The sequence below is a fragment of the Hemitrygon akajei genome, chromosome 10 (genome assembly GCF_048418815.1).
Source record: "Hemitrygon akajei chromosome 10, sHemAka1.3, whole genome shotgun sequence".
NCBI lineage: Eukaryota > Metazoa > Chordata > Chondrichthyes > Myliobatiformes > Dasyatidae > Hemitrygon > Hemitrygon akajei.
This window is the reverse complement of record NC_133133.1, coordinates 46,055,734-46,070,334: the sequence shown is the minus strand read 5'-3', so window position 1 is coordinate 46,070,334 and position 14,601 is coordinate 46,055,734. Positions and strand designations below refer to the sequence as shown.

At 36.5% G+C, this 14,601-nt stretch overlaps 1 protein-coding gene across 2 annotated transcripts in view; it reads right to left on the bottom strand.

Annotated features, from left to right (window-relative positions):
• Positions 1 to 2,485: 2,485 nt before the first annotated feature.
• cenpi (centromere protein I) overlaps positions 2,486 to 14,601 on the bottom strand; it is a 73,283-nt gene continuing 61,167 nt past the window's right edge. For both annotated transcript variants that reach the window (XM_073058167.1, XM_073058166.1), the window contains exons 18-20: positions 11,856 to 12,089; positions 8,490 to 8,528; positions 2,486 to 3,508 (exon numbers count right to left, since the gene is read on the bottom strand). In XM_073058167.1, coding sequence (XP_072914268.1) covers positions 3,401 to 3,508; positions 8,490 to 8,528; positions 11,856 to 12,089 — 381 coding nt within the window. In that variant the 3' untranslated portion in view covers positions 2,486 to 3,400. The remainder of the gene's footprint in view (positions 3,509 to 8,489; positions 8,529 to 11,855; positions 12,090 to 14,601) is intronic.

Sequence of the window (14,601 nt, the reverse complement as noted above, 5' to 3'; positions counted from 1 at the left end):
AAATCAAAACCCCCGTTTGACTGCAAAAGACCTTCAGGAAGATTTAGCAAACTCTGGAGTGGTGGTGTACTGCTCTACTGCGCAGCAACACCTGCACAAATATGACCTTCATGGAAGAGTCATCAGAAGAAAACCTTTCCTGCATCCTCACCACAAAATTCAGCGTCAGAAGTTTGCAAAGGAATATCTAAAAAAGCCTGATGCATTTTGGAAACAAGTCCTGTGGACTGATGAAGTTTAAATAGAACTTTTTGCCCGCTATGAGCAAAGGTATGTTTGGAGAAAAAAAGGGTGCAGAATTTCATGAAAAGAACACCTCTCCAACTGTTAAGCACGGGGGTGGATCGATCATGCTTTGGGCTTGTGTTGCAGCCAGTGGCATGGGGAACACTTCACTGGTAGAGGGAAGAATGAATTCAATTAAATACCAGCAAATTCTGGAAGCAAACATCACACCGTCTGTAAAAAAAGCTGAAGATGAAAAGAGGATGGCTTCTACAACAGGATAATTATCCTAAAGACACCTCAAAATCCACAATGGACCACCTCAAGAAGCGCAAGCTGAAGGTTTTGCCATGGCCCTCACAGTCCCCTGACCTAAACATCATCGAAAATCTGTGGATAGACCTCAAAAGAGCAGTGCATACAAGACGGCCCAAGAATCTCACAGAACTAGAAGCCTTTTGCAAGGAAGAATGGGTGAAAATCCCTCAAACAAGAATTGAAAGACTCTTAGCTGGCTACAGAAAGCACTTACAAGCTGTGATACTTGCCAAACGTGGTGTTACTAAGTACTGACCATGCAGGGTGCCCAAACTTTTGCTTTGGGCCCTTTTCCTTTTTTGTTATTTTGAAACTGTAAAAGATGGAAATAAAAAAGTAATCTTGCTTAAAATATTAAAGAGATGTGTCATCTTTAACTTTATGCCTTTTGGAAATCAGGTCATCTTTTACTCGCTTAGCTATTCACAGTAACAGAAATTTTGATCGGGTGCCCAAACTTTTGCATGCCATTGTATTTATTATGCGAATTGATTTTATATTTACTGCTTCAAATAATAAGATAATTTTTTTTGTTTTGATCTACAGGTTTGATTGTATTGGCAGCTATGACAGCAGAGTCATCACTGGATTCTGGCCATGAAACAAATTCCTTTTACTTGCTTAGCTATTCACAGTAACTGAAATTTTGACCAAGAGTGTCCAAACTTTTGCATGCCACTGTACACTGTAAAATAAATTTGCTAACTTACCATTTTGTTTTACAAATATTACAAAGAATTTTTGTATCTTCATTGTATTCTGCTTTTATTTAAAACAGCAGCAGAAAGACCCACTCCTCCTCTATGAGTCAGAACTGTTCCAATTGCAAATTTAAATTTGTCAGGACTAAGTAATTTAAAATAAGTACTAGTGAAATAAAAGTAGAATTAGAAACAGGAACTATTTTAAATACCTAGTTAAATCTGTACATACATACATAATGCCAGACAAGCATTGCATTTATCAGAACATATATAAATTAAAGCAGCTTGAGTACTTCTTATAAATCTTCAGGATTAAAATTTATTCAGATTGACATCGACAACATCAGCAAAAGTTTTGCTGATCTCTATTTTGACAGGCAGAGTAGAAGAGGTTATTGGCAAGATCTTTCTGTCTAGGTATAAACTCCTGACATGGAAACAATCGACAAAGCTTTAATAAATTGATCCAATTCTGATGAAAAGGGAATTAATCTGAAATATTGTTTAATTATTTCTTCATATAGGTTCCTAATGTATTGAGTATTTCCAGCATTTTCTATTTACTAGATTGATTCCTGGTTAGACAAGAAAGGACATACAATAACCCTATATTCCACCTGCTTTAGAAGATATTAAAGGGGTTTATGTGGGCGGCTAACAGATTATTTCCCTGTGTGAGAGTCAAAATCTAGAACAGAGTCTCAAGATGAGCACTTGGGCATCTTGGTCTGATGATAGGAGGAATTTCTTCATGCAGGAGATGCTGAATATATGTGCAAGGCTTAAGTGAAGATATCTTTAGAATGCAGGGTCTGTATGAATTGAGTAACCAAGTGAAGTTGAAGGCAGATCAGTCTTGGTAGAGGAGCCTGGAAGGCCCATGTGGCCTACTTCTATTGCTCAAGTTCTGAATCCTTGAGTTGAGAGAGGGGAAAAAAACAAAATTTCCTTCCTCCATCCATGCCTTTTTCTTTCTAACTGCAGTGGCAACTGAATTCAGAACATGTGTCAAGTAAATATACTACATCCCTGTCATCTTCCTTGCTGTTAAATGCACTATTTAAAATAGGAAACTGCTGGAACAGCAGATATACCAATAAGAAAATGAGCAAAGGCATTCCTGCACAATTCATTTTTATACAGTATGCTTAAAAGATGCATTTTTTACATTTATTAAAAAGAACTCCTTTTCAACTTCAGACAACCATAGGCTTCAACATCTAAAGTGACTCTCAAGATCTGTTTCTGAGTCCTCTTTAATTGTTAGAAACAAATTTCTATTGAAATTACAGCATATTTGGAAGAAAAATGCTTTCTATATCTGATACTTCCTGTGTATAAAATGTGTTATTTCGAAGACACTGTTATCAATAAAAGTTAAGACACTGCAGTCACAAGTGGGGAAAGTCACAAAAACATCCTGCAAACATTTAACAATACCCTCACCATGCACTCTCTAGATTCTCTACATTGATGTTGAAAAATTATGCACTCTTTTCACTTGTATTCCATGTGCTCTTTTCTACTGTATTCCAATATTATTTGCTACAGTAGCATTTCAATTCAGAAAACTCTTGCAATCATTCATGCCTCGTAAAGAAACAAGTAACGCCAGAGAATACTATATCATTTTTCTATTAAGTCTGTGGCTCAATTATTTGTGACCACAGTATCTGAAAGTTAAAGTAATCTCAGAATTATTATCTTGTCCAGTACCATTCTCAACCACTTGGCAATTTCTACCAGTCTCTACTATTTCTTATTTACATACTTACAGATTTTCAAAATAGCACAATGTTTTACATTACAGGTACCTTTACAGGTACCATCCTTCTCAATAATGAGAGATTATCACAGTTTACCATTCAATATAACACTGTGCATTTTAGCTTCTATAATATCCTGTGCAGACATCAAGTTCCTTAATAGACAACTTGCAAGAAGGATGTGTTTGGATTAACATACAGACAAGTTTCCTTTCTGAAGGCTTTACCAAATCCTTCATTCAATATTACAATTCATTAATTCTGATGCCGAACACATTGCACACGTAATTATTTGTGAAGCAGATGGATAGCCAGTATGTAAGCAAAGAGTAATTAAGTGGTGTGGTATCGCTCAATATGCAAATCTTTGCAGTGTGACGCTGTAGTTTAATGTCTTGAGCTGGATGACATATGGGTGCTGCCTTCAAGGAAGTATTTAAGTCCATTAAGCCCTTGGTTGTATAGATATTTCACATACCAGTTCCACACTTTTCCCTTAAAACAAAACAAAGTATAGAGTCAAAATGCATTCAATAAAATCAGTTCTGTCACTGGATAAACATGCTTGTTGAGATAAAATCTTCCACTTTATAATCACAGGACTTACATGCTTATTATTTAGAAATGATAAAAGCTGAGCTTTATAAGGCATTGGTCATACCGCACTTGGAATATTCTGAGCATGTTTGGGCCTGTTATACAAAATCAAGGAAGTAAAGCTAAGGCTTTATAAGGAATTGTTCAGACTGTATTTTGAGTATTGAGAGCAGTTTTGGGCGCCATATCCAAGAAAGAATATGCTTGTATTGGAGAGGGTTCAGAGAAGGTTTATGAGAATGATCCCAGAAATGAAAGGGAAATATATAAGGTGTATATGAAGGCTCTGGGAGTGTACGCTGAAGTTTAGAAGAATGAGAGAGAATCCCATTGAAACTTTCAAATATTAAACACTTAAAATAAATTCAAGGCAAAAGTAACTAAAAAGGATTTTAAAATAAAGGAAAAATGAGAGAAGGAAAACACAGTTTGCAGGCAAAGCAGAGGAAAGGAAACAGATTTAGCTAGAAAGGTGAACGGATGAGACATGAGCAAACAAAGTGAGCCAAGTTATATTTATATTGTATCTTTCATGTTCTGATGAAGCTCTTTAAGATCAAAGTAATTCAGCCTAAGTTCTTTTGATGTGTAATTCAAATGTAGGTTGCTATTTTATTAAAAAAATCCTTCAAATCTGAAAGAAAAGTAAAAACTAATGATAGCTTTTCATAATGGCATTGGTGGAGGGATAAATGTCAGCTTGGATACAAGGAGATCTCTTCTGCCCTTTTTTAATCTGAATTTGGAAAGTTTTACATTTGCCTTAAAGTACAGATAGAGCCTTGGTTTAATTTTCTCATCCAAAAGACAACATCACTAACATAGTTGTTTTTCTGCAAACAGAAAAATAGGAGTAGGCCATTCAGCCCTTGAAGTCTGCCTGAGTATTCAAAAAGGACATTGTTAATTTACTATTGTGGCTGATTCTTAAATCAAGAGCAATAAAGAATGTACAACAAACGACAAAATATGAGCAACATTCAGATCAATATTCTGTGAAGAACTAAATAATTGTAATTTATACAGGACACTGAAAAGGCTGCCCCTATAAATTGTGTACCAGTCTGATTTCACTTCCCATGGAAAGACAAACTTACAATAGGAATCTGGGAAGCCAATGATTGGGGTCAGAATAGGAATGGGAGAGAGAACTAAAGTGAGAGGTAACTGAGAGCTCTTTGTGGACTGAGCGTAATGCAACGTGATCACGAATATAGAGAAGGCCACATTCCGAGCAGAACAAGCATTATGCTTTTTTACAATATTAAATCACTGATTCATCTAAAGGACTGTCTGGTTGTTTGAATGGCAAGAAGGGAAAAGTTAAGAGGCTGGGAGTCATATTTCCTGTTATGTAACAAAGTGTTATAAGATTAGGAACAGTGGGTGGAGATGAAAGAGCAAACAAAGTAGGTCTGGAGGACAGAGGGAATGTGCCTGATAGTAGCATCTGATTGAATCCAGCTGCACATCACTTGAATTCTCCACCCCAGTCCATCATCTCTGGTTTCCGACGTATTTTAAACTGAAACCCACATCAGCACAAGTAACAGCATCTTATTATACTCCTAGGCACGGTACAGCCTTTGTAACTTCATAATGACTTCACTTTCAAATAACTAGCTTTTCCTAGCTATTCTGATACAAGGCCATTGCTCTCCCCACAAATTCTACCTGACTTAATCACAGATTCTACAGCATAGAAATAGACCCTTGGGTCAAGTTTGTCCCAAACAGTACTGATGCCTATCAACTTTAATCCCATTTGCTCATATTAGGCTTGTATCTCTCTACTCCTACCCATCCAAATGTCTTTTAAACATTGTAAATGTATCTGCCTCTAATACTTATTCTGGCAGTTCATTCCATATAACCACCATCCACCGTGAAAAATTTGCCCCTCAGATTTTCTTTAAATTTTTCCCCTCACCCTAAATCTTTGCCCACCAGTTTTAAACTCCAAACTTCAGAAAAGCTTTTTTATTTCTTATTGTAACTTACAGAACAAATCAAACAAAAAAAACCCAATATATTTTATGACAAATGCCAGTCATAGTAAACCTGATTCTGATTCTGCTGAAAGTAGATATCCAATTTCACTCCCTAGTCAGCTCCAGAATTTCCTTTTATTTCAGGGTTTCCAGAAATTGCTGTATTCTACATGTCACAGTATTTTGCTTTGTTTGCATTTCCAATCTTCTGTCCCTCCATTTGTATCTCCTCTGTACAGATCATGTATGATTAATGATCATTCACCACCCTCTTAAATGGCATCAACAGCATGCGCCATCCTGATTCTTTTGATACCTACTTCATTATGATCCCTCATTTTGTTTTCTTCATCCATCTAACAAGTCAAAACACATTTTCTTTTTTACAATTCTGATAAAACATTAGTGATCCAATACATTAACTGTTTCTCAATCCCCACATGCTTCCTGGCCTACAGACTATCTCCAGCATTTGCATTTATCAGCTATCACATTTTCTGGCTTTTAGAAAAGCAGGTGCAGGTTGGCTGACTGCCTGACTATTGCATCACCATTAGCAAGCAAGGATGACCTCATGCTTTCAGCTGCTTGACAAATTCTCATCCCACTCCTACTTTGATATAGTATCTCAGTCCCAAGCAGCTGTGTGCAAACTCAACGAACATTATTTCATCATCTAGCTTTCCAAGCTCATTAAAGTTAATTTCTTATAATCAGCAATTTCCAGCATTAATTCTTTTTCATACTTTGATATGACAGAGAAGTAGATTACTCAGTCTATCGAATATATGCTGACACTTAAGGCACTCCCATGTATTTCCCTCTGGTACCAAAGCAGCAACTTCTCAGGGTAATTTCATGTTTATTAAAATTTCTATACCAACACATTTTAATGCATATTTTTTAGATTTTTATACACTTTCTAGTGAACCATTCAAGTTCAAAAATGAGCATGCCATTTTATTCAGGATGAGGGAGAAACCCTAGGTTGCAGACAGAACCCGAAGTCAGTATCAAACCAAGTCATTGCAGCAGTATGACAGCAGCTCTACCACCCGTGTGTGTCAGTGCTGCCTTCTTCTAATACCTCTGCTTTCTGAGGAGGCTGAAGAGAGCTGGACTAGGCACATCAAAACTCACATCATTCTACAGATGCACAGGAGGGAGCATCCCAACAAACTGCTTCACTGCATGGTATGGGTTTCGCACTGCGGCAGACAGAAAGGCTCTACAACAGGTAATCTAAACTGACTAACTCATCACCGGCACCAGCTTACCTGCTATAAAAGATGTATATACAGAAAGGTGCTGGAAAGGGGCCAGTAACATCATGAAGGATTCCACCCACCCTACTGTTTGTCCTGCTTCCATCAGGGGGAGGAGGTGACATTGCATCCACGCTAGGACCACCAGACTCAAAAGCAGTTATTTTCCCCAAGGAGTAAGGCTGATTAACACCTCCAACCCACTATCCCAGCCCTTCACACCACTATTTTATCATTTCCTGTCAGTCACCTCATGTACAGAAACTCCTGTGCCTAGCGTCACTTTATAGACATACAATCTATGTCTATAAACTATCAATGTTTTTTATTATTATGTATTCTTTATCTTATTGTGTTTTTTTTGTGCTGCATCAGATCTGGAGTAACAATGATTTCATTCTCCTTTACACTTGTGTACCGGAAATGACATTACACAGTACTTAATCTTGACTAATTGCTAATTTTATTTGTCCTCTTCTTCTTACACCTCCCTCAGGTGTACATTTTGTAACTCATAATTCGACATCACCTTCTTTCAGACTGCACCTCCACACAACAATCTCTTCTGGACTCCAACACATCTGCACTTCCTTCCTGTTCGCTCTACTTTTGCCTAGTTTTTCTGCTTGAATATTTTTGGCATTTTCTGCTTCTGTTTTTGAATTCCAGCACCTATGGTATTTCACTTTTCCAGAAAAAAAAATCCATTAAGGTTTATAGAAGAGAGGGATTTTAGTGTTACGATCAGGAAGGAGGAGATGAAGTTGTTTGCCAGAAAACAAGTTGAAGGATTTGAAAGAGTTGTACAATATCATGAGAAGTTTGGGTGTGGTAAATAAACAGAGAATGCTCTTCTCATTAGCAGACATTTCATCACAATGTACAGACCAAGTACAGTGATAAAAGAAATAGAAAGAATTCAGAGAAAACCATTTGTTATGATAAAACTAGTGAATGGTTATGATCTGGAACTTGCAATGATAGAAATATAATCTATTGTAGCAATTAGGGTTCAGTTAGATAGGGAAGTAGAAAATGATTTACTAGAGTGCAATACATGTAAAGAGTAGGGAAATGGAACTGTCTGAAGAGATGGTATGTATTCTTATGGACTGAATGTCTCTGTGTCATGACAATTCAAAATACTGTAAAACTCTGCAATTCACTAACCAAATATTCAGAATGCCCACAAGTAGGGCATCTGGCTCTCCTATATGTTTCCTATACCTCCCTCCCACTCATCAGAGGCCCCAGTTCCTACACCTCATTTTTAACCTGCCTGGGTCACTAGAAAAAGCTACCATACAAAAATAGGTTGAGGTATTAACAGGAATAACATCTAACTATCTTTGTTTTACCGTGTGCATGTTTTATCATACTGTAATTTTGGAAAATTCAGTAATTAAATCCTTAAAAGTCAGAATTCTAACACTGACCCAACATGGACAGAAGGATCTTAATATATATTATGTATCAGAGATGTTTGCCTGTGTAGGAGCAACAGACATTAAGGGAATAAATAATTTATACAAAATTGAAAAACATCAGCAGCTCCAGATGAATCAATGAAAGCTCATTTTCTCATCTACACTACATTCCAGGAATTACATTTTATTAGCATACCTGAATTACACGCAATCGTTTCTTTTCATTAGGCCAACCCTGCAAAAAGTTCAATAATGGAATTATCAGGAGTAAAATAACTAGGCACTTGACAAGCAAATATTTCAGCTGACAACGTAGCAAATCACAAATTTATAGAAATACTTGGTGGGAAATATAGGGCTGATTTTATAAAATGTTGTTTCAACTCTACTTCGGCGGAACTACCATACACACCATAAACATATTTACAAAATTTAGAAACAAGTACACATTAAAAATGTGAGGAAAAGACAATTTACCCTAAAATCAAATGTGGCCAGTTTTTAGAGTCAAAGACCCTGAATGTAAATAAAATAATGTGCAACTGTCTGTTGACCATGACACTGAAGTGAGCCATATGACCATTAGACATAGGAGCAGAATTAGGCCATTTGGCCCATCAAATCTGCTCTGCCATTCAATTATGACTGATCCCTTTATCCCCTCTTCAGCCCCACTCCCCAGCCTTTTTCCCATAATCTTTGATGCCGTGACCAATCACGAACCTGTCAAGTTCTGCCTTAAACATACCCAATGACCTAGCCTTCACATCTGCCTGTGGAAATAAATTCCATAAATTCACCACCCTCAGACTAAAGAAATTTTTCCGCATCGGTTTTAAATGGACATCCCTCTAACCTGAGACTGTTGTCCTAGACTTCCTCACAAGGGAAACACATCTTCTCTGTCTAGGCCTTTCAACGTTCGAAAGATTTCAGTGAGATGCCCTCCATCCTATATTCCAGTGAGAAGAGACCCAGAGCTATCAAATGTTTCTCATATGACAATCCAGAATCATCCTTATGAACTTCCTTTTCTGAGATGAGGAGCCCCAAACTGTTCACAATACTCAAGGTGAGGCCTCATCAGTGCCTTGTAAAGCCTCAGCATTATAGACTTCTTGAAATGAAGACGAACTTTGCATTTGACTTCCTCAGACTCTACCTGCAAGTTAACCTTTAGGGTATTCTGTATAAAGACTCCCAAGTGCCTTTGCATCTCAGAATTTTTTGGACTTTCTCTCCATGTAGAAAATATTCCTACTACCGAAGTGCATGACCATGCATTTTCCAAAATTGCATTTCATTTGCCACTCTCTTGCCCATTCTCCTAATCAAAGTCATTCTGCAGCCTTCCTGTTTCCTCAACACTACCTGCTCCTCCACCAATCTTCACATCATCTGCAAAGCATGCATCTACAAAACATAAATCTAAATCTAAAATATTATCATGATTACAATATTTTCTGAGTTAACCCTTGCATATTTTATTGCAATCACTTACAGTAACAGCAATATTGAGGTTAATTTTCAAAAATTGCAGAATTTACCGTAGATTCCGGATTTTAAGCCGCTACTTTTTTCCCACATTTTGAACAGCTTTGAACTCTGCGGCCTTTAATACGGTGCGGCTAATACATGATTTTTTTCATGCCGCCAAAAACATTTTGCCTCGTAACAGTAGACCAATAAAATTGATGAGTAGTTCACAGAGGTCCAATGAAATTGTACGATAAATCAAGCGCACTTTCACAATTAAATTATTGTAAATCAGTCATTTGTACTCACCCTCATCAACATGGAAAACACTCGAAGAAAAGCATTGTGCTGCCTTTATGGCAGTTATTTAGTTTATAATATTTTCGCTTAGTAATTCATTTGTTAGTTAAAGTTAGAAGTGTTTTAACTATATTTGTTTTCTGTACTACATCGCGGGATGCTATGACGTCACACCCGGTTTCGCCGCGTCTTGTGGGAAAAATGCCGGTTTGCGATAAACGGGACGGCGGGGGGCGAGCGGCGGAGCGAAAACGCTGCTTTTAAGTTAAAGGCGATCAATAACTTTTCCTGGTAGGCTGCAGTATATATATTTTTTACCAGTCGTTAGGAGATATTGGAATGTTGTTCAGTAAAAAAGTATACGCAACGTATATTTAAAAGTAGCCGCGTTACAGGCACGGTTCGAAAAAAAGCATTTGCAATATGTATTTGTTTATGTTACCATATGGATTTAATTAAAAGTTAAAAAATCCTCACGTGTAATATCTTTCTGTGTAAATATCTCATATTACAACGTGGGACACCTGCGGCCGAAAATCCGGTGCGGCCTGTACAAGTAAAAAATTGATTTTCTTTCTAAAATTAGAGCCAGCGGCTTTTAATCAGGTGCGCTCTGTAGTCCGGAATCTACGGTATATGGAATCATTAGTTATTAGTAAACAGTTATACTAGGATAGGCCACACTAGATTCACTCTAACTACATTTAGACAACCAAACAATAATATGCTTCAAACACTCTTTGCAATTTCATATGCCATAAAAATTCAAGCAGTCATATTTCCATAATGGAAAATTATTAGTTATGCAAAATTGTTAAGACCAGCAAGAAGATGCAATACCCATTTAAAATAATTAAACAGTAACAATAATTTTAGATAACAAACAATATTCATACCAGCAAAATAATTTTGTTTGCATTTCAAAAAAATCAAGTGACCTTTAGTTTGGACAGTGGAGGGGAAGAAGCTGTTCCTAAATGGTTGAGTGTGCACATTCAGAGGAAATAAGGATGTAGAAAGCATTAAAGTCAGATGCTACTCAAGTTGACAAGATATATTAGTGTTATAAGGTCATATAAAAGAGATATCTGGAGTAGCTTTTTGCTCCAGGTAAGTTGGACAAGTTGAAGACAAGTACAATGAAAAATAAACTAACTTGACCCTCAATTATGGTATGACATTCTAAATTAGCATCAAAGGGCTATCTCTGGAGATAGAAATGTGCTCTGAGCAAAAGGAGGCACAGTTGAAAGTACCATAAGGATTTACTCTTTATGCAATATGGACATTGAAGCAGAGGCAAGAAAGTAGTTAACTATTAATGTTCAAATAAAGCTTAAGATGACAGGGGGAAAAATGATATTTTAGCAGAATTTGTCTACTTTGCCTTAAAAAAATCTATTGGATAGAACTTCTTGATACCACTTTAGAAAGTTACCCGAGCTTGTAGTCCTTAGCCCCATGTTGCCTTTATTAACGTACATGACAAAAAGCTGCAGTTTCCCCCCTTCTCAAAAATTAAATTTGTACAAACATTAATTATGAAACTTCTGTTTTGCTCCATTACGAGGGAAAGGAAATAAAATCAAATCACAGTTGCAGACCCAGCTTTGGACTACTGCAGTTGCAGACTCCTATGAACATCACACTTAATATGATTATTCCAAAATAATGATGGACCTACACCAATCAAAAAATAAGAAAACTCACTAACACACAAGTATGTTTTGGCATTGATTGCCTCAAATCTCTGCTTTAAAGCTGTCAATTCTCAATCCACATTTACCTTCTGGATAAAATTTATGGCATGCCCCATGAGTGCTGGATGATTAACAATAGTAAAGCTGTCCTTGGAATCTGTAATCTTAGTTTGTGCCAACAGATCATCTTCAATCCCAATACCCATCAAGCAAATATCTTGCACAAAGTTTTCAGATGTCCACAAACAGCTGACTGCTGCTTTCACAAATGAATTGTATTGCTGAAATGTTTTCCTGTTCACCTTTAATTCCATATGCAGCTGAAAAACATGGATATCTCAGGTTATCAAATGAGTTATCCAAATTTAAATTTTAATACAAGTTCTAATTACGTCTGAATATTTTCACAACATATGAAAAAGCACGTAAAACAAGTGAGTATCGAAATTAACATGATTCTTCAGACAAACTCTGTAGCCAAACTTCTAGAAGTTGCCTAGTTAATTTTTAGTTACCTTAAGATGTGATGTTGCTGTAAAATATATTGAGACAATGGCTTAAGAAAGCCACAGCCAACCCATTGAGCCTAAAGTGAAAAGCTGAAGAGCAAAGTTTCCTTAAAAAGAATCGTTTTCACTATTCTTACCAGAGCTGAAAATATTCATATATAGGCAAATACAGCAGACTGCAAACCTGAAAAATCTTAACCCACCCTCACTGATCTGCAGAGTACTTACAGCATTCTTTGTTGACCGAAAGAAGAAACTATTCAAGCTTAAAATTTGAAGATAAAATGTCAAACAAAAACTCACCGTTATTGTGTACAATGCTCTGCATGGGTTTCAACTCAAGAATATGCTGCTTTATAATAATGATTGTAATATGGAGTAAAAGTTCACACAGCAGAAAACATCAAAAATAGGTCAAGAACACAAGAAAAATGAGCAGTTTAAAATTACTTAGCCTCTTGTGAATGTTCCACCATTCATCAAGATCAAGCTGATCTTCCAACTCAATTACACTTTCCTTGATTCCTCTAATATTCAGAAAGCTTATCAATTTGTATTTTGAATGCAATCAATAACTGAGTTTCAACAGCCCCATGGTCGAGAGAATTACAAAGATTCACCACCATTCTATGAGAGAATTTCCCCTTGTTTCAGTCTCAACCTACCCCTTATTTTGACACTATACTCTTTAATTGGGGAATCATCTTCCCTGCTTCTACTCTATTAAGATCCTCAAGTATTTCAAGTATTGCAGTAAAATTGCTTCTCATTCTTCTAAGTTCTAGACAATAGGTCCAACCTGCTCCACATCTCCTCATACAAGACTGTCCCACGAAGAACCATTCTGGTGAATCTGTACTGTACTCCTTCTATAGCAAGTACATCCTTATTTGTTAAAAGTAAGAAGACTATACTCTAGGTATCGCCTCACCAAGGCCTTATTTAGATAATTCAGTAAGACAAACATCATTTATCTTTCATAAATACAAGTCAACTCTGCTCAGATTATTCTTTGAGTGTTTTGATATCACATCCTTTACTATTGCCCCCCCCCCCCATGCTGCCACCAGAATGACTATCAACATCAAGCTAAAGAGTTAGCAGACCCTCATTTTCTCATTCACCCCCCCCTCCTTTAAATAGTAGGGGTCAGATTTGCTACAACCTGCAGAAACTATTTCAAAATCTATAACATTTTGGAAGATGATAACTATTAGGATCACGGGCACTACTTTCAAAACACTAGGGGATGAAGATCATATCTGAGGGATTATCAGTTATCAAGTGTTCTAGTAGAATTTCAATACTTGTACTGATTTGTCTTACTTTTTCCATTTGTAAAAGACCCTTAATTTTCCTGTATACCAGGTAAGTTTTATGTATTTATTTAATTTCTCTACCATTCCCAATTATGAAATTCTTCCATGTCTGTAAGGAACCAATGTTAGTCCACAGTACTATTAACTCTTCTACATCTATGATTCATGCAAGTTGACTCCATTGTTCTACTTTCCCTACACGAAAAATAAAATTGTCATGCTTACTGCTTTTTCTGGCCTCTTAGATTTAGTATTGCACTACAAGGCAATATACATTTGGTGCAATTGAGTTATTTCTTTAGCTGTTAGACATGGAAAAATATGATAGTGGAGAAGCATTTACTTTCCCAATCTTATGCATTCAACCTGCACATCAAGGTTCCTTTTGGTACATTTAAAACCCTGGTTTCAGATTGAGCTTCATTATTTTGAAATCCATGTAACATTCTATCATATTATACTTGCCCTTTCCCAGTAGCTCCTTTACAAGATTAACCTTCCTTGCACAACATACTGATTTCGAAATCTCTCATATACATTCTACCTTATTACTAATCTGATGACAAGTTTTTCCTCCCCCCTTCCCAATGATTACTGTACAACCTATTAGATGTACCTCTGATTTCCCTTCTCATAATATATCCTAAACCATAACTATTATTCAGTCTAATATACAATGTTTCTCAATGATTTCTGGTGCCCTCCTGCTTTGTTCCATTCAAAATTTCTATTTTACAATGCTATCTGCCAAGCCAGGTTCCTTTTATCCATTACACTGGATAATCCCATTAAAACACCATCCCTCCTCCTCCTCTTCCCAAATGTCAAATTTTTGCTTCCAGCTTTAGTTGCCATATTTCCATCATGCCAATTTGATCAAACGTATTTATGATTATTTACACGATGAATTCATTCACTGTTAGCAAGTTTCCATTCTCCAATTCTTTGTTTCCACTACTTGTGTTGCTCACAGTATTCCTAATTTACACTTTCAATTTATTTTC